The sequence below is a fragment of the Paroedura picta genome, chromosome 16 (genome assembly GCF_049243985.1).
Source record: "Paroedura picta isolate Pp20150507F chromosome 16, Ppicta_v3.0, whole genome shotgun sequence".
NCBI lineage: Eukaryota > Metazoa > Chordata > Lepidosauria > Squamata > Gekkonidae > Paroedura > Paroedura picta.
The window spans coordinates 7,594,490-7,620,617 of NC_135384.1; the positions used below are offsets into that span (position 1 = coordinate 7,594,490).

Sequence of the window (26,128 nt, forward strand, 5' to 3'; positions counted from 1 at the left end):
AGGATTTGGGGCAGGGAAGGATCTCCATGAAGTATAAGGCTATGGAGTTCACCCCCAAGGCAGCCCTTTTCTCCAGGGGAACTGATCTCTGTTGCCTGGAGATGAGCTGGCATCCCTGGGGTTTGTTGTTGCCTTTCCCAGCATCGTGACAATGGTATTCCTTGGAGGTCCCCCATCCAAATACTAGCCAGGACCGACCTGCTTAGCTTCCGAGATCTGATGAGATTGTTATAACCTGGCTCGTTAATATCGTGGCCTATATATATAGGCTTTATTAAACATGATGAGCTGGCTTGCTGGGAGGGCGATATGAATTAAATACCAATACCAATAATAATGCCCGGCTTGCGTGGTCATTAGTCCCGATGGCTATGGGGATGGGGTGCTTTAGGAGGGTGTGGGCTGACATGTAATGGAGGAATAGAGGCAGGTGGTTTCTGTGCTCCAGATCCCGCCCCTTGCTGCATGGCAACTCAAATACCTGTTTGCAGGAGTTCCAGAAATATAGGCCATCAGAAAAGAATCAGTGCAGGCAAACCTTTCAATTGGCTGATAGCTCATGGCAAGGCATGCTGGGTATTGTAGTTTCGCAGAGGAATTTGGGATTCAAAGCACTCTTTCTTGGAATGATCTCCATTAGCATTCCCTCCACTCGCTGAAGGAAACCAGGTTCAAACCAGTTAAAGTTTGCAGGATCAATAGCCTTGTGGTTTTTCATCTGTTTCGAGGTGCTACTGTTTGTTTCTAGGGGATGTTGTCAATTTGATACAAAGCTACGTGTGTTTTGCTGGAGATGAAAAGGAGGTCTCCTGGACTTCAGAGAGGAGCGTGTTCATATTCTGGTGTCATTTTATGTACCAGAGGTTGTTTGATGAGACATGTGTTCTGCATGTGAAATAAAATGCCCCATCTGTAGTCGCCGACATTCTGAACACCATAAACATTCATCAGACATGTCATGTGTGAAAGGTCTTTGTAAGCTCATGTGAGTCTCTGAGAGAGACTTGGCCCTTTTGTATACGTTTATTTATCCGCCATCTCTGTTTCTTGCCCTGCCTCTAAGTCGCTCAGCGGGGCAAATATGACAAGAATCCCATTTTTCTTTCTTTGTGATTCAAATATTTTTAAAAGTATAATTATTACAAGCCCCAAAACAGAGAAGGGAGAACCCCCTCCCCATCAAAACCTCCACATTGAAATAAAACATCAAAAATACACACAAACGCACAGAAGAATGCAGCATAAAATAGACAATATTGTGTCCCTGGCATCTTCTGAGTGGCAAAACCATGCGAGTCTACATACGATGCGTCTGTTGTGCATGGCCTCTTATGAGGTGTGTTTGTATGTGAGGAAAATGCTGCTGATGCGTATGTGCATGTGTACACAACACTGAATCTGGGTGAAGCTATGTGCAGTGCCACTTGCGTGCAAAATGCCCGCCTTCCCAATCCTCTCTGCCTTGAGCCTCTCTCTTAGATCACCCCCTGTTTCCCCGCTCCCCACTTTGCTTGCCCAGCTCTCCCTATCGCTGCTTCTGCTGCTGCTACCCAAGAGCAGGTTTCCATGGTGACAACACCCCCCCCCCTCCATCCATTCCTGCATCCTCCTCCCTTCAGCCTAAGCGACATGCCCTTCATCCAATCAACAGCCTGGCTTGGGTGGGAGGGCTTTTCTCTCCATCAATTTCCCTGCTATCCAGAGAGCAAGGATCTAGGGAGGGAGGGGGGGTAGATAAAAACCCAACCTCCTTTCCCTCCCATTTCTCTCTTCCCCCTTTTTTTCTCTCCTTCCTTCTTTCTTTCTATTGGGCTTTTAGGTTTTCCCCCTTTCTCCTTTTCCTCTTTTCCCACCCCTCCCTCTGCCCCCCATCTGCTTCTTTCCATTCCCCCCTCCCCATGTGAGATCACCTATTGTTGCAATCTCTGTCCTTCCCCCCCCCATCCTTCTTTCCAGTTTTGCACCAGCCACCTTTGATGTCTGCCCCTTCCCCATATTATCTATCATTTCATTCTCCCACCCTTCTTCTTCCTCGGGCCATGCCAGAAGATGCCCGGGAATGAGATCCAGGTAGCATCCAGCCGAGGGGTCGCACGTCGTTTACAGGATGCGGGTGACACGGTGTGCCGGATACCATTGTTCTCCTCATCTTCTGCTCCATCCCATCATTTCTGGTGATTGAAATCCACCGTGACTCCCCTTTTCCTTGCTGGGGTGGGTGGCTGTCTCCCCCCCTCCCCACGAGCCCTGCACCTGCGTCCTGGTCCCTCTGCCCGCCTCCCTCCCCTCCTTCCCCCTCCATGATACCAGACTCCCCCTAAGATGCTCAGACCAGGCCCCTTCCTTCTTCTGGCTGCGTCCATGTCGTATTTCAACCCCGAGAAAGCTTTGGCAGCTCCTTCGGAAAACGGTGAGTCTTGGCAGGGCGTGCGGTCTCCAGTCTGTCCGTGGACGACCGTCCGACGGTCCGCTGTGCCTTCTCTCCTCCGCCAGCCTCCCCTCCATCTGTGACCACCTGTTTGTGCATGTGTGGGTTACCTGTCCAAACCTGACCGCCCTCCATCACTTTTATGTTCATGGTGGGTACAGTGGCAGACCTGAGGGTGGGGCGCGTGGGGGTTTCTGACCAGATCAGACATGAGAGGCAGTGTCTGGGCTATAAATTCCCTTCCCAAGGGAGGGATGGGATTCCTGTACAGAGCAAATTCATCATCACCAGCTTTCGTCAGATGTGTGAGGCAGCAGCCAGGGCTACAGGTCGGCAGGTTATTCTTATGACTAACCCCTTTGTGGGGTTTAGGAACCTGGGAATCCTGAGAGCCAAAGGGGGAGCCAAAAATAGAAGTTACTGGTGGTGGGAGGAGTCTGAGGTTTTTTTGGGGTGGGGGGGGGAGGTTGTACATGGTGCAGTCTGCAATTAGCCCAGGAACACAGGTCTGTGGAATTAGGGTTTGTGTGTGAAGAAAGCCAGGTGTATATTTGTGTGTGTATGTGTGTGTGAGAGAGAGAGAGGTGGGCGTGAAGGAGGTTGGTGGCATCCCGAATATAGTAGAAATACCTGTTTGGTCTGGCGACCATCTGGGAAGAGCGGCATGACTCAAGTTTGGGGTTCCTTTGTAGTAGGTTTGGTGGGAGACTTTCGTGGGCGCATTCTAAGGGGCGTTCTGAGGCCTCAGGGAAGGCTTGGGGCGAGTTTGTGAAATGGAGAAGAGAGTGGCTAAATGGGGTGGGGGGACAGGGTGTTTGAAGACGGGCCCAAATAAGAAAGGAGGTACGAATATGTATATATCTCTTTGGGTGTGCAGAGAAAATTAGATGTTGGCATGCGTACGAGTGGGGGTGAATGTATACACTCTGGTGGGAATGGACGAGTAAAATTAAGCGTCGTGACCTCATCTGCAAGTCACTGCATCGCGAGAGGTGAATTCGAATCTTGCTCCACCTCGCAATTCCTGGTCGCTTTGGTACTAAGTGGCATTCCTGAGGCCTACCTTTCCACCTGTGAAACGGGGACAACGCATAAGTCTTAGGGGTGTGTTTGTGTGCAGGACAGGGAATCCGTTTGCTTTTGCAAAAAGCTGTGTAAATAATCACAAACGTTAGTTCCTCCTGCCGTTGTTGGATTAGGAGAGCGTCCAGCCGCCGAAGACGCCACAAAGCCGGTCTCGTCCCCATCCCCATTGAATTAAACCAGGCCAAACCAATTTTGGACCAAGTAGCTTCTGAATCTTGTTCATTATTCGCTGGAGGCTTCAGGGCCCCATTTGTTGTCCCAAATGTTTGCACAGCTGGGAAGTTATCCCCGAAAATATAATCAAAGCTATCTTGTTTATCTCTTGCTCTCCAAAATGTTTTCTCATCTTTTGTTCCCTAATAGGAGCCTACCATCTCATCTTGGCTCTTTTGAGCCAGTGTCACGCAGAGGTGCCACAGATCTCTGTCTGCTATTGGCTTACCTGCTCTGATGGCAGGTAGAGCAGGCCATCATGGGCTAAGGGAGCTTCTCAGACCTCTAATCTCTCTTGCCCTGATGCTTTGCTCCCTTGACATATAAAAGAAGATAGTAAATCAGGGCTGCTTGGCTTGTCATAAGGTTACGGCGCCCCAGGGGAGAAAGACAGAGGGTGGCCTTAGGCATGGAGACAGAAGGAAACCTTGACATTCAGAGGAACTAATCCTCTGAATCCCGGATCCAGGAGGCAACATCAGGAGAAGGTCTCGGCCTTCCTGCTCTGGGGTTGGTCCTCCAGAAGAACTGGATGGCCACTGTGTGAGACAGGATGCTGGACTAGATGGACCACAGGTCTGATCCAGCAAGGCTCTTCTGATGAGACCAAAAAAGACCCAACAATGTTTGCAATTTAGATATAAATTATAAGGTTGACTTACTCCCAATTAGGATCTGGCTTGCCCAAGGAGGGGAGAAGGGGTTTTAACCCTTCCCTAGGGATGCCAGCCTCCAGGTGGGACCTGGGGATCTCCTGGAATTATGGCTGATCTCCAGACTACAGAGATCAGCCCCCCTTGGAGACAATGGGTGCTTTGGAGGATCGCAGGCTCCACTTCCCAAAATCCAGGAATTCTCCAGTTTGGATATGGCAACTTTACCCACCCAACCCATCCCGTGCTGTAGACCTGACAGTCCTTCTTTTCACTCCCTCATGTTTTTCTTCTTATTGAAACAGTTTTTCAAGCCTTTCCCCTTTAAAGAACTCTCAGAGCTCTCTCAGCCCCTCTTCCTTCGCAGGGTGGGTGTCTGTGGTGGGGAGAGGAAGGGATGGGAAGCCGCTTCGAGACTCCTTTGGGCAGTGAAAAGTGAGGTATAAAAACCAACTCTTCTTCTAATCTAATAATAATGCAACAGGGCACAGCAATGAATGAAACTGAGCTTGGAGGGTTAAATCCCTGGGATCCTGTACGTCTGTTATTGACAGGATCAAGCTGAACATCTTCATGGTGTCAGTGTTGGCCCTTGGGTGACCTGTTTCTTCTGTCCACGTTTTTTCACGTTACCATGGAGGCATATGAATTTCCAGGAAAGTTCTGAGAGCAAGAGCCAGTAAAGGATATCATGTTTCTTCATATAGCTTTCCTGGAAAGCCTAGGGGAACTTCCATTTCTAACATCCCAAATATAATCCCAAAGAGCCCCCTCTGATTCCTAGAGAGATCGCCAAGCATAACATCGGAGCCTAAGGCACACAAAATGTGTAACTTGCCAACGTAAACTACTTTAAAAGTCATTCCGTGATCCTGTAGGACTCTGAGAACCACAGAGGAGGATGGAGCAACTAGAATTGATAGTGCCTTTATGAAACTACAGTTCCTTGGATGCCTTTTGGGAAAAGGCATTGTGCAGGGCTGGAGGACCCAGGAGGTCCCTTCCAACTCTATGATTCTAAAACATGTCTATTGATTCTTGCATTAGGTCAAGTGGACAGTGGAAGTTGATGTTGGAATAAAAACACGCTAGTTTTTAAGGTGACACAATACTGGATGGGGGTGGCGTGAGGGACAGATCCATGATTTTAAAATGGGGTGAAAGAAACACCCCATTTTGGTAGATGGATGGTAGATGGATGGTAGATGGATTGGTAGATTGGTAAATTGAATGGTAGATGGATGAATTAAACAGAAAGAGAGGGACGCGTGTGGAGGATGCACCGAGGAAATGGGTGGTGGAGACAGAAGGTGGTGGTGGAGCAGAAGAGACGGAGAAATCTATGTCAGGATGCTTAGATGGATGGACTGGTGCCATTGGCTTAGATGCTGTGATGTCACAGAGAGTACAGGCAGCCTTGGTTGAAAGTACATAGAGAAGAACGGGGCCCACAGAAAGAAGGGTGGGGGAAGATATATTAATATTTTGTTTATAACAGTTACATCCTGACTTTCTGCTGAAGCAGGACCTTCAAGGTGGGATGTAAAAATGAGAAAGTTGTGGAGCAAAGAGCAGTTCTGTCTGGACTGGCATTTGAAGAGTTCGCATGTGTTGAAATTTCTCTTGGGATTTAAGTCTGCATGCCCCCCAAATCTGTCTTCCATCCCTTCATGTCAGCTTATCTTGACCAAGTTGAAGGTTCGCTTAGGTAACTGTTGTTCCTAAAGGCTTCCTCTGCCTCTACCATCTCTTGTCTTTTCCTAGATGGTCTATCTCAGGGCCGGAGTCCTCTGGCGCCTCCATACGCAGTGGTCCTGATCTCTTGCTCGGGCTTGCTGGCCTTCATCTTCCTCCTCCTCACCTGCCTCTGCTGTAAGCGCGGAGATGTGGGCTTCAAGGTAAGCCATGAGGAGACGACAGGGGTGGGTGGGAACTATATGTTTTCTGAAGTGGCCTGGGGAAGGTCATTTTTTTTTTGCTTTGTTTTATGCTAGTTAATAAAAGGAATAACAACGTGCATTTTTTTTTTAACCACGCGAAACTATGTTCCCTGATGATAGTCTGGAAGGTGTTCTTCCCAATCTTGTGGATATCCTCAGGACAGGCTGTATGTAGTATAAACAGGGCCAGTTTCTCCATGTAGCTCATGAAGAACATGTTACGGGCCCTGTGCTTCCAGGGGCCCTGCATGGTGTCTTCCCCCCAAGGATCAGGGTTGTAACCTCTCTCCTCCCCCCTTTTCCCTCTTTAAGGACAGCAGTGACACTTCTTTCCACTATGGGGGCCCCCTCCACCCTCAGTCTGGCTGCTCCCGCCTGGCTCCTGCCGGACCCCCCTGCAAATCCTTAAACTGGCTCTGGGGCTACAGGCCCCCGAATCCTTAAACCATTCCTGCGTGTAAACACACATCCAGCAATGTGTGAACACGATTTCCTTTATGGCCTCAAGCCTCCTTTTTGTGCTGTCGTTACAACCACGTTCGGTCTGCTCGGTAGGAATTCGAGAACCCTGATGGAGAGGAATATTCCGGGGAGTACACGCCACCAGCCGAGGAGACGTCCTCCTCTCAGTCTATCCCGGATGTCTATATTTTGCCCCTCTCTGAGGTCTCACTCCCATCTTCCAACAAACAGATGCCCAAGACGGGTAAGGTTTCGTGTGTGTGTGTGTGTGTGTTTGTGTGTGTGTGAAAGGAGTCAGTATTGTCAGTACTTTTGGTTTATCCTTATCTCGTTCTGCACACTCTGCCTCGCTTCACCCTGAGCTTCTGGCTGACAAGAGTCTTTCTTGACCTCCTCTGCTTGCTGGAGCTTCTTCATCCTGTGCACTCCCCTCCCTAACAGGGCTGCCTCAGTTTCTCCTTCATGCGGGACCTCCCTATTGTGTGCCTAGCATGACTCCTCTTCAACTTTGACAGGGAGGGCCCAGTAGAGTCTACCAACCCTTCCAAACTCCTCCCTACCCTCTACCTTCCTTCCTGCGAACCACGGCAAAGATCTAGGTTGTGGGGCAAAGATCTAGATTTGCCTCTTTGTCTCAGTTTTAGCCTGACAAAGGGAGGGGAGCGGCCCTGTATTCGCTGTTGCTTCTGCAGCAAGGACCCCCTTTCACACCTCTGTGCAGAAGCAGCTTTTGGTTTCCCAGCAATCTCTCTAGTTTATTTCACCACACCATTGTCTGCAGTAGATTTGGGGCTTGAGCAAAGGCTTGAGTCCTAATGGAAGCTAGACCGTTGGGACATGAAGTCCTTAGCTCTCCTGAACTGGAAAACATGTGTCCTGTTTTCAGATCTGGTGAAACACCTGGGACTCAGCCGACAACACCTCAGTTACCTGCAGGAGATCGGAAACGGATGGTTTGGAAAGGTGAGGGAGATGTTCTTGTGTGACGAGCTGAAGGATGGGCATCCGGGTTCTTCCGTCTGCCCACTAGACTTGGGTTGATCCAAATACGGATTAGCAAAATATGGGAGCATGGAAGCCAGTGTCATATTCTTAGGCTCTCTTTCTGTCTCACAGGTTATTCTGGGTGAAATATTCTCGGATTTCACCCCAGCACAGGTGGTTGTAAAAGAATTAAGGGTGAACGCCGGGTCTCTAGAGCAGAGGAAATTTTTGTCAGAGGCCCAACCATACCGGTAAGGAGTGGGAGAAATTGAAAGGAAAAAATAGGGGCAAACATCTTTCCCCTACTTCTTACATGATGGCAAAGGAGGGATCTCGGAATAATGGATTTTTACTTCAGAGGTCCCTCCAGGGTCAAATGACTGAAAAAGGGTGCTCTGATCTGCAACATGCAGTAGAGGCCTACAAGAATGTTTGTACAAGGAAGAAATAAAGTTAGGGTCTCCTGTGACACAATGACACAAGAAGAAAAAAAAAAGTGTGTTTTTATAGTCCACTTTTCACCACTCAAAAGGAGACTCAAAGCAGCTTACATTTGTCTTCCCTTCTTCTCCCCACAACAGACCACCTTTGAGGTAGGTCAGTCTGAGAGAGCTCTGACAGAATTACTCTGTGAGAACAGCTCTACCAGAACTGTGACTAGCCCAAGGTCACCCTGTTGGCTGCATGTGGAGGAGTGGGGAATCAAACCTGGATCTCCAGATTTGAGGCCACCCCTCTTAACTGCTACACAAAGCTGGCTCTCACCAAACCCTAAAAGGTACCCGCTATTTGTCAGAAAGAAGAGAAGTGACTGAGGGGGACACAGAGCACTTGAAATGAAGAGGTAACAAGCTTTTTTCTTTTCTTTGCTTCTCTTTCCATCCCTCGTCTCTCCGTCCCTTGGCTTCAAAAAGCCTCCAACATCCAAACATCCTGCAATGCCTCGGCCTGTGTACAGAGACCATCCCCTTCCTGCTTATCATGGAATTCTGTCAGCTGGTGAGTAAACCAAAAAAAAAACCCAAATGAATTTGAGCTAGGAAAACCTATCGCACTCTTCTGAAATTCTCCTATGTGCTCGAATAACCAATTTGCGATATTGTCAAGGAGTCAAAGCCTAAACCAAGTGAGATCCCACGGCTAGCGCACACAAGAAAACAGTATCTCGTAAAAATATATGAACTAAGTATGTTTCTAGGCAACACAACACTCTGCGAATCTGAATAGGTTGGTGATCCCTGGCCCGTGGGAAGTGCGCCTGGCCTTGACCAAGGCCAGGGCCTTTTTGGTTCCAGCCCCGACTTGGTGCAATGACCTCCCGGAAGAGCTACAGGCCTTGTTGGAGCTATCACAGTCCTCAGGGCCTTCCACCAGGCGTTTGGTTGAGTCCAGGGCCAGGAAGATCTGCTGGATCCCTCCTTCGAACACCCTCCCTGAAGCATTGGATGGAAGGGTCCATCAAGTGTGTTGGGGGTGAAACTATGGGTTTGTGGGAATTTTATGTGAATGTGGGGGATTTATTGTATTTTATGCTTACTGTTATAAAGCGAGTCGGCTAGAGTGAGAGCAGCGGTCAATAAATGTAATACATGCATGCATGCATGCATGCATGCATACATACATACATACATACATACATACATACATACATACATACATACATACATACATACATACATACATACATACATACGTGGGGGAAACCACACTCTTTTCCTTGAGTTACCCCCCTTGTGCTGCCTTATTGATCGGTGCAGCCCATTTATTATTTAACGGCAGGCGTTATTGATTGTCATTGTTACTTTGCTGGGTAGAAACGACAGCATTCTAAATTCTGGTGGGTCTTCCTGGGACCTACCGGCAGATTTGCATTAGATCTGCCGGCTTCTCCGAATTCCTCCATCCTTGCCCCTCCAGGGAGACCTGAAACGCTACCTTCGAGCCCAGCGCAAAGCGGATGGGATGACCCCTGACCTGCTCACCCGTGACCTCAGCACCCTGCAGCGCATGGCCTATGAGATCACGCTAGGAGTTCTGCACCTGCACAAAAACAACTACATCCACAGGTAGGGATGGAGGTTGGCAAGTAGGACCACCTGGGGTCTTTAGGAAGGGAGCCTGGAAGCTCTGGAGGGTTTAGGATGCACTCATATGAAGTTGCCTTATACTGAATCAACCAGTAAACAGATTACACGGAATATAGCAAGTAGACATCAAATGAATCCATGCAGGCTCAATAAACAGTTTAATGAGGGAACCTCCTAACAGGAGAGTGCCAATTTTCAACAGAATAACAAACAAGTCCCGGTGAATTACCCTTGTTTCAGTATACTTCATCAGCGTATAATAGAAAAATCAGTGGACAAAATGAGATACAATGGCAAATGCTCTGTGTTCTCTCCATCTCAAGGGAAATGCTTTTTTGTATTATACGTTGACAAAGTAGACTGAAACAGAATTAGACTTTCAGCCCAATAAGGTCAATATCGTCTGCTTAGAGTGGCAGTGGGGTCTCAGGTGGAGGTCTTTCACATCACCGACTACCTGGCTCTTTAGCTGGAGATGCCGGGGATTGAACCTGAGGCCTCTTGCATGTCGAGTAGATGCTCTCCCACTGAGCCACATCCCCTTGAAGAGGGACATCTGTCAGAGTCTCTCAAGTAGTAGGGAGGTGTGCTTCCAAAACCGATTCCCCATCCTCCAGGGGAAGAGGATGTGTTCCTGTTTTTCCTTATTCATTGAAGTGTCATTGTGGTCCTCCATTTTCTCTTCTGCTCCTCTTAAATGTCTCCAAGTATCACTCACTGGGGGAATTTTTGTCCCTCCACAGTGACCTGGCCCTTCGCAACTGCTTGCTGACCTCAGACCTCACAGTGCGGGTCGGGGACTATGGCCTCTCACACAACAACTACAAGGTGAGGAAGGTGGGCCGGCTGTACTGGCCAGCCAGTTATGGGTGGGTTTTGTAGAAGCTTCCAGAAACTGGCCTGTATGAGCCAACTTTGGTGTGAGTTAGACTTCCATATTGCCATTGGCCTACGTTTGATGGTTGGGTCTGCTTAGGTTTGTACCATGAATCTGGACATTAAAAAAAAAACTTAATCTGTAGTCATTAATCTGTGGTCATGAGGGAAGGGGTTGCAGGGGAAGGTAGGTGAGTATTTATTCCTTCCCCGGTGCTCTTTTCCCAGTACGAATCGCGCCCTTATTTAGCTGTTTGTATTGTGAGGAAAACTTTTTTAGTACAGGAAAGATAAACAAATGTTTGAAAGAAAAATCTCTAGATTCTGAGTTCCTGACCAGGAAACACTCTGTTTGCCACATTGAAAAAAGGTAAAGGTATCCCCTGTGCAAGCACCGAGTCATGTCTGACCCTTGGGGTGACGCTCTCCAGCGTTTTCTTGGCAGACTCAATACGGGGTGGTTTGCCAGTGCCTTCCCCAGTCATTACCGTTTACCCCCCAGCAAGCTGGGTACTCATTTTACCGACCTCGGAAGGATGGAAGGCTGAGTCAACCTTGAGCCGGCTGCTGGGATTGAACTCCCAACCTCATGGGCAGACAGATTCAGACAGCATATCGCTGCCTTACCACTCTGCGCCACAAGAGGCTCTTTTGCCACATTGAATCAATCGATTAATTCACTCCGAGAGCTGTTTTCTCCGTTTCGACCTCTGCTGCACTTCCTGTCCTATTGACTTATTCTGTGTAATCCACTCATTCCCATCAAGAAAGGTGGATGTCAATACAACGAAAAGAAGTGTTTAGGTTGAAGTCAAAATGGGTGCAGATGGGTGTAACTCTACAGAGGGATGTGTGGTGCGTGGGGGAGGCATGTGTCTACCATGTGTAGATTATCCACCTTCAAATGGACCAGTGGATTTCTTGGCCCTATGCTTCTCCATGCTGGAGGACCACCCTGTTTCCCCCAGGCTCCAGCTCCGTGTCTTATGTTTGTTTTGCAGGAAGATTATTATATCACCCCTGACCGTCTCTGGATTCCTTTGCGCTGGGTGGCCCCAGAACTGCTGGATGAGATGCATGGTAATCTCATGGTGGTGGATCAAACCAAAGAAAGCAACGTCTGGTAGGTCTCAGGTTGCCACCTCTGGGTTGGGAATCATCTGGAGACCGGGGGAGGCCGGGGAGGTTTGGGGAGGGACCTCAGCAGGGGGCAATGCTGTACAGTTGGGAAATGTATGGAGCTTGGGAGGGGGGCTGGGGGAGAGCGGGGTTTGGGGAGGGGAGAGATTTCGGTGGATATAGCAGGTTTTCTCAACCAGGGTTTCATGACAGCCCTGGAAGGGTTTCCCAAACCGGTGGGAGTTAATTATTTTTTAACTGTATTTAATGGTTTTTTTCACATGTTTTACACTGATTGGCTGACATTAGCATATCATATTGACTCCCCCCCCCAAAAAAAAATGGCCAGCAGGGGGTGGGAAGGGGAGGGGACCCTGGTGGGCGTGTCCACCGCTATGCATCCCAATGATATTCTCCACAATTGCGTCACTTCTGGGGTTTCTCGAAGTATGAAAATGTTTTGGAGGTTTCTCAAAGGCAAAAAAGTTAGGAAAGGCTGTCTTACTTTCAGCATCTTAGCTGCAGTCCATCAGTGATCAAAACTCCAGGGCAGATTCAGATAAATCCAGACTCAGACCTGAGTTTTGAAAACAGATTCCTATACTTTATCTTGGTTGGAAAGAGTAACATCCTCTCCCCCCCATTCTCCCCCCCCCATGGGTCTCAACGGGCAAGTTTAGAGTTCAGGCTCCAAAATCTCTTTTTTTTCTCATTTTTGACCTGGGTGGAGTCAGTGCTGGGCTTGGCTTTTAACTCTCTCTGTCTCTGTCTCTGTCTCCTCTGTCTCTGTCTCTGTCTCTGTCTCTGTCTCTGTCTCTGTCTCTGTCTCTGTCTCTGTCTCTGTCTCTGTCTCTCTCGTGTTATCACCAGGTCGATGGGGGTGACCATCTGGGAGCTTTTTGAGTTCGGCTCCCAGCCTTACCGGCACCTCTCCGATGAGGAAGTGTTAACATTTGTCGTCAAAGAGCAGCAGATGAAACTAGCCAAGCCACGGCTTAAACTTCCCTATTCGGACTACTGGTGAGTCTCGCTAGACCCAGGCGCCGCTCTCCGTGGTGCTAAGAAGGTAAAATCCACACGCTGAGACCTTTTCCTCCTGGATGTCCTCCGCTGGAGAAATCCGCGGTGGTGTCCTGGGCCCATTCCGCACACGTTAGGTGACGCCCTTCCATCGCCCTTGAGAAGTAGATTTTCCTGTTATGCACACGAAAATGCAGTCGCATAAGCACATTGGGAAGCGCGTTACCCAACATGTTGGAATGGGCCCTGGGTAATCTGTAGATCCTCTTTTCTTTCCAGGATGTTGCGTCACGCATTAAGGTTGTTCTTTTCAACACCCGGGTATCTCCTAACGTTCTTCCATTCTTCCCTCTCTCTGTTTCCTCCTATTGTTTCTCCGACCATCCACCCGTTTCTCTGCCTCTACTGTCATTCTGACAGAGCTTTGCGACGAGCCCTTCTGCCTTTTCCTGCCCTGCGCTTCTGAGGACGCTTCAGCCACGCTAGCAGTCAGTGGCTTTTCCTCGCTGGGTTTTATATATTTCAAGCAGTCCTTCTAGCAGCTGCCCCGACTCCCTTTCTTTTGTCTAGCAATGTCCTTCCTAAGGGCATGCTTAGACTTAGAATCATAGAATCATAGAGTTGGAAGGGAACTCCAGGGCCACTGAGTCCAGCCCCCTGCAGAATTCAGCAAATCCACAACTTGAAGTGGGTTAATACACATGCCTTCTCCTTTAACGCATACGGAATCTTTGGAACTGTAACTTTGTGCAAAGACTCCATTTCCCAGGATTCTCAGGGGCGGTGGGACTGAGAGCCATTACATCGAGATGGATATAATTTTGCTGTGCAAGGTGTTCCCTCAGAGCAGCCTTTTTCAAGCTTTTGACCATGTCGGAGCCCCTGAAATAATTTTTCAGGAGCCCCGGAAGTGATGTCAGTGGGCCACACCTCCCTGCCACGCCCCCTGGAAGTGACATCACCCCCTGTGTTACAGGCAGGTTTAAGGAAGACTGAAGGGGAGAGACAGGAGGCGGTTTAAGACAAAAGCAGGTGTACAACCTCCACCCTTCCCAGGCACAGAAACCATGAGACAACTCACACGCTAGAGGAGGAAGGGAGAGAAACAGAAGCAGCTTGATCTCTAGCTTGTGGCTGGAGGGGAAATGCTGCGGACCCCCTCCAGAGCGCTCCCGGCCTCCTGGCTGGGAATCCGTGCCTTAGAGAGCTGTCCTATGATGCTTTCTCAGGGCTGCCTCTTTAACTGTAGCCTGTTTTATGGGCTGTCCCACTCTTCTCAGGCTGTTCCTCTGCTTTCCTGCTATGCTGATCACCATGTCCCAAGATTGTTACTGGTTGATTGTTATTTATGACAGGTAGCCAGTTGATCTGAGGATTGTCCGGCAGCCAGGCAAGAGATGTCCAAGGGAGGTTTGGCACCCCCTGCCTCTGTGTCACGACCCCTAGTGTTTATCAGAGGAACTACCTCCCAAATCCTTGACGGTCTTCCATCCAGATACTGGCCAGGGATATCTCCCAAGCATTCTTCTCTTTCTGAGAGCTAAAGCACACATGGGCATGAGATTGGGCAACCACCCTCCAGGGGGCAGTCAGTAACAGTGGGCAGGGCCTCACCGTCTCCGTCCCCCTCCCCAGGCACACAGGTGAAATTCCAAGTTAGGAGATCTAATCGTACAGATCTGCAGCATACTTTATCTCTTTAGCTTCCCCCTGCCTAAGAAGTTTGTGTATGTCTGTTTTTGAAAAACGGGTTCTTTGCTGTGCTCTTCTTTTCTGCTGCACCTCTACGTTATTTCTTTTCCTCAAATCGGGACAATTTCTGTGACGTCTCTAAAGACAGTCTTCCCTAGACCATCCTCTCTGGAAATCCCAGGGGTGGCCAAAGCAGAGTGACAGGTCTTCTCATGGCCTTCTGGCTGTCCTCTGTGCTGCTACCGGTTGTCATGCCACAACCATCTCCCGGCATTTCGTATTCCTAACAACGCTTCATGACTTTTCACTCATTCCGCTCCTCTAGCCATCCTGCCTCTATTAGGACAGTTCAGTTTTCATCTCTCATTGTCCCTTGGACTGTTTGATTTCCCATTGACTTTCCAGCTGTTCAGTTTCATACCCCCCAAACTGAGTTGACAGGTCTTGCTTTTGTCCCTCTTGTCCAGGTGTAGTCTAACTGCGGCCCTCCAGATGTCCATAGACTGCAATTCCCATGAGCCTGAATGCTGGCAGGGGCTCATGGGAATTGTAGTCCATGGACATCTGGAGGGCCGCAGATTGACTACCCCTGCTCCTGTCATTGACTTCAAGCTCATGTTTCCATCTTCACCAGATCTTTCAGGGATCACCGGCATCGTTTCCGTCTCGTTCCCTTCTGACTTTTTATTCTGTTTGTTTTCAAGGTCCCGATATTTCCCCCTGCTTCCCCCTACTGTTCTTTCAGGCTGTTTCTCCCACCCCGGCTGTTTTTTTTTTCTCTCTCTCCTGTTTCTGCCTGTTTTTTCCGACTGTTCCTCTATCCTCCCTCCCTCCCTGCCCTGCTGTAGGTACGAGGTCATGCAGTCCTGTTGGCTCCAGGCTTCCCATCGCCCGACTATGGAAGAGCTACACCTGCAGGTGAGCTACCTGTTGAACGAGCGCTCCAACGCCCAAGCGGAGGAGAGCTTCGAGTGGCGGTGGAGCGCCCTGAAACCCAAGCACTCCGCCTCCCCGCCTCCGGCTTCCTCTTCCTCCGCACGCCACCGGTGCCCATCCGAAGAGATCTCGGCCTACCCGCTCCTGGACGGCTTCCACGGGGGTGACATGGACGACATTCTAACCGTGACGGAAAGCAGCGGGGGACTGAACTTTGAGTACATGTGGGAGAAGGCCCGCTTGGGACGATGGAAGGGGCCCGCCTCGGCACCGCCAGAGTACCCCTCCAGCAACGGCGGGTTAGCGGTGCCCGGGAGCAATCCTTTCTATGAACAAGCATCACAGCGGGGGCACAGCCTGGAGACTCCCAGCGTGGTGCCCGTCATCAGTGCCCGCAGCCCTTCCGTCAGCAGCGAGTATTACATCCGCTTGGAGGACCACGGTGGCGGGGAGGGGCCGGTTTGTGCCCCCAGCCCCGGCTCGCCGCCCCAGCCCCTCTTCCCCTCTGATTGGGACTGCCGCGGCGCCCCCTATCGGCCGCAGGAGCAGGCCAACACCAACCCCTTCCTGGCCAGCGGCAATGGCGACGGCAACCCCTTCCGCGTGGAGGCCGAGATCCAGGAGACGTCGCTGACGGAGACGCCAAACGCGGGGGGCGAGGCGTTCCTCGCCGAGTCTCTCCTCACCGTGTATCGAGACCTGGAGGACCAGCAGCGTAGCTGGGATGCCGAGATGATGGAAGAACGAGGGGCAGGGGAGACGCTGGCGGGGGACCCCTCGGAGTTCCAGGGTTCGCCCTCGTGGGAGCAGGAACCGTCGTTGATGGAGGACCAAAGTTCTGGCAGCAGCACCGACGACGGCGGGAGCAGCGTTGGGGGCGGGCGGCGTAATCTCTTGCCGTGCCCGCTGTGCGGCCGGGTGCGCTGCACGTGTGCCATCCCTCGGGGGGATGTCGTGAGCAGCTGGAGCAACCACGGACCGCCCCTGCAGCGTCCTCACCGCGACAGCTACGGCACCGAGGACGACTCCTCGCTGAAAGTGGAGCGGGGCTCACTCTCTGACTGTCCCATACTGCCCCCTAGGGACTGCTATGGCGACGGGGGAGAACACAGCGAATTCTATGACCCGCTCATGGGCGCTGCCGTGAAGACGTACGAACTCCAAGACTACCCGAAACAAAGAGTTGGAGGAAGCACCCGTCCACCTGGGTCGCCCTTCCCAGCGATGTCTTCTGGGTGCTGCAATGTGATTGTCCCCATAGAAATACCACCCCTGTCCACACTGGCTGAGACCAACGATGAGGAGACGATCGCTATTCTTCCCGAAGCCATTGATGGATTCCCCACTGGTCCGCCAACCCTTAGCCTTTCCCCTGCAGTGCCGGAGCGGCAGAGGGGAACCCTGGACTCCGTGGACTCCTTGGACATTCCTTCCAACACCAGTTCCTCAGATGTCTGCAGCCCAGCATCCCATTATTCCTCTCCGGGGCAAAAGTTTGGCGACAGCGGTTACGAAACTGAAAGCACTTTCTCTCCGGAGTTCATATTCAAAGAGGAACCACCACCTCCAACTTCCGGAGAGGAGGAAGAGATCGAAGTGGACGACGGTTCAGACAAGCTTCCGGCAACACCCATCTCCCAGTCCACCAGTGACCTCACCTTGTCGGTGAGTGAGGAAGGGGTGGAGCTAGAGGAGGAGTTAGGGAGGAGCTTAGGAACCGCGACTCCTCACCGCGACTCCGCCTACTTCTCTGATGGGGAGGCGGAGCCGGCTGTGGCACCGGCTGCTGGAAGCAAGGAGGAGGAGCCAACCGAGAAGACTGTTGTGGATGGAGGTTTTGTGGTACAAGTGTGCAAGGAGCAACTGTTGGTCACGTTGCAAGAAAATGTCACGCGCAATCTTCTCTGTGGCCAGGGAATACCGACTCTGGCACCTTCTCCCATGGCCCTGTTGAAGGATCAGGCTATTATCAAGCTGTGGGCCCTGGAGCCTGAGGAGGGACAGGAGATAAACGTAGAGGAGGAAGCCAAGGAGAGCCACAGCGAAGTTGCCACGGATTCTCAGCAGCTGGACAGCGTGGAAGATAACGTGGAGGAGGAAGAGGAGCAACAGGAGCATCGACAGCACATGGGGGGAAGTAAAGAACCTGATGAAGCGCAGTCAGATTGGGAGGAAGAGAAAAGGATTGAAGAAGAAGAGCTAGGTCAGTCGGGGACCCAAGATGTAACCGTGTCCGATACGGAAGACTTGCAGGATGCGCAAGAAGACCACTACGGGGTAGCCGAACACCCCAAAAAGGAGCAGGAATCTGTTGTTCCCATAAACCAAGCTGGAGAAGATATTAAAGGTAAGGATCCCATCTACGGCCGGGTTGAAGCTACAGGGAGGGCCGATGAATAGCTGGGTGGAAAGTCACTACCTTGTTGCATAATCTGGTGGCAGAACATGCTCGGAAAGGGGAAGAGAGAGTTGGAGAAACAAGGCTAATCGGTGTTACTATTTATCTGCCACCATATTGATTATTCATTACAAGAGTAGGAGATCTGTGCCATTCTGGAATCGCCTTCCGGAATGGAAAAAAATCAAAAATATTTTGCAAGCGTGGCTCATGTCACAATCTGGGTAAACAGTCCTGTGGCACAGCCACTTTTGAAATTTGGCATACGATCCTGGTTCCCAGCTCTCCCAAGTGCTGTAAGGAACAGCTGAGAGGGTCCGAGGGACCGGAGAGCAGTGAAAATTTGGGGGCTTTGCTGTTTGGTGGTGGTTGAGGGCTAAGAGAGAGGCAAACAATAGAGATTTATAAAATTACGAATGGCACAGAGATGCTCTTGCGGTTTCAGGGCCTGCCGTGACCCGATGAAATTGCTTAGCAACCAATTCAGGGCAGATCACATCAGACAGCGGATAATCGATCTATGGAATCTGTGGCCGTGGGTTTAGGGAGCATTGACAGCGAGTTAGACAAACTAACAGATGGGTCTCAGTCGACGGGGGGAAGAAAGTTAGCTTTTCTGTCTGGAGACAACGTTCTGGATCAGATCGACCCTTGTCCTCATCCCCCAGGGCTCTCCTTTTGCCCTAAGGCCAAAGTTGAAATTAATAAGAGTTTGGCATAGCGTTTAGAAGAAGAAGAAGAAGAAGAGTTGGTTCTTATATGCCTCTTTTCCCTACTCGAAGGAGGCTCAAAGTGGCTTATAGTTGCTTTCCCATTCCTCTCCACGCGTTTAGGAAAAGGAATGCAGGCATATTTAGGGCCGGCATCACAGGGGCAAGTTTTAATGAAACAACACTCTGTCTCTTCCACTCCCACCTTTCTCGCCTTCCCTTGCTTCCGCACCATTTGCCTTTCCCGTGCTCCCGAAACCCCTTCTCCCCATCCCTCCTGTCCACTTTGGCCCTTTGCCTCCAGCCAAGCTGTCCAGGTTGTCTCTCTCGCTCCCCCCTCTGGCCTTGCAGACATTCCCTCCACCTGGTGGGGGCAGGAAAGGGCCGTTTTGGGAAGGGGCCGCTCTTGGGGAAGGGCCGACATTGGGAGGGAGAGAAGCTGCCGCCGCCGCCGCCGAAGAAGAGGAGGAAGAAGATGCCGATGAGGAAGAGGAAGGAGGCTTGGCTGGAGGCGGAGGGAGGAGCGTCCCCATTGTGGTGAGCGAGAGTGACGATGCCCGTAATTTGCGCGGCCTCCTCAAGTCACCCCGCTCGGCTGAGGAGGCGGCTGCGGAGCTGGACCGCAAGCGGAAGATGGTCTCCTTCTTTGATGATGTCACCGTCTACCTCTTTGATCAGGTGAGAAGGAGGGCAGAGGGTATGCCCCATTGAGGGCCTCAGTAGGGTGAGGGGCTTCTCTGAAGGCCTCCTTTCAAACCGGTTCCTGCTCCGTCATCCTTTCAGCCACCTTAATTCTGGTTCCTTGCTTCCCCATATCCTGATTCCTGGGCTTTCTTCTCCACCTCAGATGTCCTCAGCTTCCTTGCTGCCCGCATTACGTGGACCTCTTACAAGACTTGGTTCAATCCGTCCCTCTGCAGACCTCCCCTTTCCTCCCAGGAACTGTTTGTCATCATTCTATGGGTGGCAGTTTTCTCCTGGGCAGCTAGAATGTCTGGTGGCTATACCGTGATAACAAGCCACCGGAACTGTTGTGAGGAGGTCTTCTATGCAGTAGCTGGACTTCACGGACCGGCAGGGTTTAAATGTCGGGGTCTGATCCTTAGTGGGAGGAGCCCAATGTGAAGGGATGGGGCTTTACCATTCCTGTGTCATTTCCTGTGTGTAGGAGACACCCACCAATGAGTTGAGTTCACAGGGAGCCCCCGATGGTGAAGCCCCCTCTCCTGGCGCAATCACAGAACCTGGACTTGAGAGCTTCCCAACGGCGGATGGCTTCAGTGAGTATTGGGGCACGGAGGAAAGAATAAGCAGGGCACGTTCCAACTCTTCTGACCAGCCTTGGAATGATCAACGGGAAACGAGGAAGGCCAACTTTGTAGCCTAAGAGCAAATGACTCCCCCAGAAAGGAAACAGCAAGGACAGCCAATGGCCCTTTGACGTGGTCACTAAACAGAACCTTCAAGTTCATGGGCGGTGGATCTTTGAATGCCAGTTTCTGAGTAGGAGGCACAAATGGCAGAGGAGGGTTATTATCTTCGTGCCATCTGCGGCCTTCACTGACCATAGTGGGAGAATGATGATGGGTAGGGTAAGACTTTGGTATGATCCAAGAAATCTCTCCTAGGCTTGTTAGCTCTTCTAGGGCTGCCGGGTTGAGGTTGAATAAGGAAGGGATCCTAGCGGAGTCCATGGCCATAGATTCCACCCTCTAGAGCAGCCATTTTCTCCAGGGGACCTGATCTCTGTACTCTGGAGATCCGTCGTAATTCCAGGAGATTCCCCCGGCCCCATCAAGAGCTGGTTCTTACTTTCTCTGGTTCACTGCAGTTAGTGACCGTGTGTGGGGACAAAGTTTCATTTGGACTTTTCACATCAGATGTAAAAATGAAGAGAGCACAGGCAATGGGCCTAAACTTAGCATTGTGTCCTCTCCAGGTCAGCCATGAAGACTTTGGGTCAAAGTTGGGTGGTGTGCTCTATGCTCACAGCTCTCACAGCTCAAGGGCCAACTTTTGGATCAGGCCTGTGGGAAGAGGGGGCTTATTGTTGCTGTTTGCCCCATGAGGGACGCTTACATGTACTGATGGGTTACACATAAGTTCATCAGTGGGATCTGTACCAGCTCCTTGGGACCATTTCAGGTCTGGAAAGCTGTGTGGTACAACGAGGAAGGCTGAAGCTTCTTCTCCATTCAACTCCAGTCCGAATTGGGCCCGAGTGCTAAAGCATGGGGCTTGCAAGACGGATCTGATCCAAAGTACTCCTGGTGGACCTGGGGAGGACATGAGGAGAAGGTGATAGCATGCAGTGAGGCTCATAATCCTTCCCCTGAAGAAGGCTGAGCTGTGGTTCAGGTCAAGGTCTGAGTGCGGTCTGAGGTCCTGCCATCTTGTTTACCTTTCCCGTTCTTCCTTCACCATGCAGGTGGCAGTTTTGAGTGGGATGATGACTTTCCCTTGATGGCCCAGAACCCGTCCTATGTCTCCATGGTCTCTGACCCCACTTCCGCCAAGCCCCACACTCTCTTGTCCTCACCGTTGCCCCTGGCTCCTGCGTTGCTGCCAACAGCCAAGAGGGCCGATGCCAGCCTCGTCGATGCCCTGCGGTTTTCTCGCTTCACCGTCTCTCCCGCCCTGGAGCCACATCTGTCTCCAACCTGCGACACTGAATTAGGAACCACGGCTGGTAAGTAGAGGTGGACCTTCGTGGTCCTTACCCGGATGGTGGAGCTTCTGGGTTGTAAGGAAGGACGATTGCTTTAGGATGCTTTGGGCTGATCCTGCGTTGAGCAGGGGGTTGGACTAGATGGCCTGTATGGCCCCTTCCAACTCTATGATTCTGTGATTCTGATCCTGCGTTGAGCAGGGGGTTGGACTAGATGGCCTGTATGGTCCCTTCCATGATTCTATGATTCTATTATTGGATCTGGCCTTGATTAATATGTATATTCAGTGTCATAATTTGGCATGAGGATGTGACCTCTGATCTCTAACCCATGGAAACCTTGGCTATCGAGCAGGATGACAACAGGGGGTCAGGGGTGGCCAAACTGTGGCTCTCCAGATATCACTAAACACGTAGATCTATAAACACACACACTTCAGCCATGTTGTAACTGAGGAAACCTTGTTAGCTTTTCCCACCCAAGTAGGTTTACTGTGTGATTCTATGCACACTTACTGAGAAATAAGCCCCATCGAATTAATTGGGATACCTGAGTAAATACACTTAGCAGCAGACTGTTACGGAGTGTTTGGCAAGTATAATGTCCATGAAAATAGGAAGATGGAGGAGGGGGGTGGAATTGGGGAGAAGATAATCTCCCATCCACAGAGTTCTCAACATCTCTCACTTTTCACGGCGCTCAGTCGATTCGCGATGTTTCGTTTGCCGTCCGTCTCTTATTGGAATGTTTGTTCGTTTCCAAAATGGCCTTCCCAGTTGCAAATGCGAACAAAGTACATACGATAAAGCCGAGCAAAGGGAGCATCCCTCCCACTTAAAACACGTTTCCCCTCTTTTCTCTTCCAGACCCCGTTGAGAACTGAGGTGGCACGGCGGGGAGATAGCTCTGCCCGCCGTTTCGAGATGCGGGGCCGACGCCCAGCCGTCCAGTTGACTTGCCGGGAGACCGCACGCGAGTTCCTGTGGCGGAGGGAGAGACTGATGCATTTGTGTGCGTGTGGCGTGCGTTTGCGTGCATGGGGTGGGGCTGCCGTCGCTAACCGGAGCCTGGGATACGCGGACCGCGGCCTTCCTCCCTCTCCGGCTCGTCCATGTGACCCGCTTGGGGGTGGCGAAGCATGGAACGTTTTGTACAAACAACCTTGGGCCACCGAGCAACAAGGGAGGCACGGCCTCAGTTTTAGGGGCCCTTGCCCAGCGCGGGCTATTGAATGTATAACCCCTGTCCCTCCTTTGCCTCCTTTCCGCTCTCTGATATGTCCCTTATAAGGACCCTCCGTGCCAAATTGAGAGGGTGGGGGTCGGGGTGGGCGGAAAACCGAAATGTCCAGGAAGTTGGCTCTGACCAGCCCCTCCGCATCTCCTCGAGTCTCATCAGCTGCCCCCTGGAACATGGAACAGGACAGCCAACCGAACCCCTTCTGTGCCAAATGGTTGGTGACCCTCCTCTTTTTACCAGCATTGCATTGGGGAGGTGGGGGAAAGCCATTGGTTTAAACCTTGGAGCAAACGTCACTGGCAAGATGGAGCAACCTCATTGGATCCACCACCCTGGATTTATTTGGGGACAGCTGGAGCTACTCAGCCGCGCAGTATGATTCGGTTGGGTGGGGACCTTTATTTGACACCAAGAGGATCCTCCACCAGGATTTACTTTTTGCAAACGGTATGATTTTAAGTTGGCCTCCATGAGTTGACAGAGGAAGAATCAAGGGAAAACGCTGAACAGGCCACCCCCGTAAGTATGCAGTGGACAGCCTTGGTTGATGGGTAGCTTGAATTTTGTCTGGATTTGTTGGTGTGCCTCCTACTTGGAGGCTGGTCATGGTTCATATGGAGAGGGGCTCAAGTTGAATGGCTTTCCATGGGACTGACCTGTCTTGACCTTCCCAATCCCTTCTGGGAGGTTACTAAAAGCTTGTGACCCCTCCTGGGGTCACAGGTCTTCCCACAGATTGGACCAGCCACTAAGCCACGGTACCTAAAGTACAGTATGAAGAGAATCAAGTTTTTTTGGGGAGCATTAACAGGGAGCTTACAAAGGTTGGGAATCCTATGCAGGATTTTGGCTGAGGGGGACTTAGGGTTGTCAGCCTCCAGGTGAGACCCAGAAATCTCCCAGAATTCCAATGGATTTCTGGACTGCAGAGATCAGTTCCCTTCAGTAAACAGCTGCTTTGGGGTTGGCCTCTCTGCCATGACACACCTTGCGAAGATCTCTCTCTTCCCCCCCCCCCAAATCTCCAGGTATTTCCCGACCTAGAGTTGACAGCTCTAGTGGGACTCCTGAGACAATGGGTCTAGTTCATTCCTGCTTTGGGGGGCCGTGTTGTGTTGGATCCTGATTTGGAGGGTTTTATCTTGGGGAGGGGATGGTTGGTATGTGCATGATCTTGCCTTATAGCAGGGAAGAAGGGATTAGACCCGACGAATGCTACTTGACCCCTTCCCGCATCAGCCTCTGTGGAAAATATTAACCGGTCTACAAAGAGCATATTGTTCGCAAATTCCAGAAGGGCAGGCATGTTTAGCTGGTTGCATTAGAAAGGAAAAAGGGAATTCCTGTGGTGCCTTGGAGACCCATGCTGGTGTAAGCTTTTGTGAACCGGAGTTAAGAGCATCAGATGCTCCAAATGTTAGCCTCACTTTGGCAGATATATACCTTGACCGCTGGTCAGAGAAACAAGGTTAGAAACAGGAGCCAAGAGACAGCAAAACGCAAGAGGCGAAGATTTGGTTGGGAATCTGAAGATAGGTACATCTGAAAAAGGGGATTCTAGTCTACAGAATTCCACTGTCGTATATCTGTATGTCCTTAAGGTTCACTCCGGTTCTTCTTTGTCTTCAGTCTATTGAGGATGTGTTTTGAGCCTACCGTCCAAGAGGTCAGATGTAGAAGAAGAAGAAGAGTTGGTTCTTATATGCCACTTTTCCCTACCCGAAGGAGGCTCCAATCGCCTTCCCTTCCTCTACCCACAACAGACACCCCCGATTATGCAGCTTAGGGTCTTAGGGTCTTTGCCCCAACTCACCTACACCAATCAAGAAAAGATCATTTTGGGCCTGCCAACATATCGGTCGGAGAGAAAGAAAGAGATACTCAACTGGCAGCTTCTACTAATACCCCAAAACAAATAGGCATGTATGTATTACCATACCTAAGGATAGTGACTATTCAGGGGTCCCAAGCAATGCATCATGGGACTATCACTTAAACAAAGTGATCACTTAAACAAACGGCGTGGCCCTCGGGGGTGAGCAGAGGGGCTGAGAAGTGACTGCATGCCGTCTCATCAAAATCTGACCTTCCTCTCCAAGGCCAGACAGAGCCAGGGGTCGCTCTGTGGGTCTAGGGCAACCTTTCTCAACTGTTGAGAAACCCTTGAAACATCCCTCAGGCTTCAAGAAACCCCAGAAGTGGCGCAATTGTGCAGAATAGGGTTGGGAAGCAGAGCTGTGGACACGCCCACCCAGGGCCCCGCCCCTTCCCACTCCCTCCAGGTCCGCCATTGGCCATTTTGGGAAGAGGGGGCAGGTCAACATGACCATATACCGTCATATCACCTGATAAATGTTTAACCAATATAATTTTTAAAAAAATATATTAAGAAACAATTAATTCCCAGCTGTTCGGGTTTTCCCAAAACCCTGGCTGAAGAACCCTGGTCTAGGGTGGATTTCGGCTTTCCACCAGCCGAGACTGCAGTTGATGCTCTTGCAGGTGACAATGGCTTAAGCACTAGTTTCAAATCCCCTTTTGGGGTCACAACGAGGGATGCAAGAGGTGAAGTGCGCTGCATTATAATCCCTCTACACACGGCACATTTAAAAAGTGTGTTTGTGTGGCTGTGCCAAATTTCTGATCTGCCAAGATGAAAGTTTGGGGTTAAGAAAGGAAGAGACCTGCGTTTTTAAACCTGATTTTTCAATTTCTGGAGGAGGGACTGGAAATGGTCAGAAGGTAGATGGATGAGGGAAAAGGGAATGGGGGTGTTTAAAAACCCCTGTGGGGGTGAGGAGAGAAAACGCATGGTTGAGGGTGGATGGAGCTATCGCAGAAGGGAGAGGAGAGGAAGGCCAGGGGACGTTCCCGAAAGCCGGAAGAAGGGGGATGCGCCCGTGGAGAGGGTTGTGGGTATGAATGCTGGGATGGGGAGAGTGCTTACGTACCAGAACATCTCCAAATTCTACGATAAATAAATTGTGCATATTTGCATACGTTGAATTAATTTGCCTAGTTTTCCAGTATCCGTTTTTCCTCCAATGCGGGTGGAAGGAAAAGAAGGGTGGTGACTAGGGGTGTGTGTGTGTGTGGGGGGGGGGGAGCCAGTTCAGGGGGGGAAAATGAACTGTGACACAGCTGGCCCAGGGGTTTGGGGCACCCTACGCTAGGGAGCCTGCAATTCGCCCCACCAGGACGCAGTGAGCTGCCTTTGCCCACCCTCCTCGCCCCAGGCTAAAAAAAGAAGAAGAGTTGGTTCTTCTATGCCACTTTTCTCCACCTGAAGGAGGCTCAAAGGGACTTCCATTTGCCTTCCCTTTCCTCTCCCCACAACAGACACCCTGTGAGATGGGTGAGGCTGAGAGAACCCCGATATTCCTGCTTGGTCAGAGCAGTTTTATCAGTGCCATGGCGAGCCCAAGGTCACCCAGTTGGCTGCATGTGGGGGAGTGCAGAATCGAACCCGGCATGCCAGATTAGAAGTCCGCACTCCTAACCACGACACCAACCTGGCTCTTATTCAGCTCTTCTCAGACCTAAGCACATTTCAGGTTTTCCCCATTAACCGAAGAGGCTTAGAGGCCTGTTCCCCCCCCCCCTTTTGAACAAAAGC

At 50.8% G+C, this 26,128-nt stretch overlaps 1 protein-coding gene across 2 annotated transcripts; it reads left to right on the forward strand.

Moving 5' to 3' along the window:
* The first annotated feature begins 1,722 nt into the window (after nucleotides 1–1,722).
* LMTK3 (lemur tyrosine kinase 3) lies at nucleotides 1,723–25,522 on the forward strand. Of its 2 annotated transcripts, none has more exons than XM_077314054.1 (15): nucleotides 1,723–2,410; nucleotides 6,145–6,278; nucleotides 6,876–7,026; nucleotides 7,669–7,745; nucleotides 7,899–8,017; nucleotides 8,681–8,765; nucleotides 9,684–9,832; nucleotides 10,597–10,681; nucleotides 11,731–11,852; nucleotides 12,719–12,868; nucleotides 15,409–17,843; nucleotides 18,909–19,282; nucleotides 19,773–19,884; nucleotides 21,033–21,293; nucleotides 22,140–25,522. In XM_077314054.1, the coding sequence occupies exons 1-15, from the start codon at nucleotides 2,323–2,325 to the stop codon at nucleotides 22,154–22,156; spliced, it is 4,359 nt and encodes a 1,452-aa protein (XP_077170169.1). In that variant the 5' UTR covers nucleotides 1,723–2,322; the 3' UTR covers nucleotides 22,157–25,522. The 2 variants fall into 2 exon arrangements, with proteins under 2 accessions (XP_077170169.1, XP_077170170.1); XM_077314055.1 differs by having other exon boundaries at nucleotides 1,723–2,174.
* Nucleotides 25,523–26,128: the final 606 nt, after the last annotated feature.

Excerpts from the sequence above, each read along its gene's own strand:
- LMTK3 (XM_077314054.1), top strand. The coding sequence starts at position 2,323 with ATGCTCAGACCAGGCCCCTTCCTTCTTCTGGCTGCGTCCATGTCGTAT. Across the intron at positions 7,027-7,668 it reads CAAACAGATGCCCAAGACGG|ATCTGGTGAAACACCTGGGA; the intron begins GTAAGGTTTCGT and ends TCCTGTTTTCAG. Across the intron at positions 19,885-21,032 it reads CCCAACGGCGGATGGCTTCA|GTGGCAGTTTTGAGTGGGAT; the intron begins GTGAGTATTGGG and ends TTCACCATGCAG.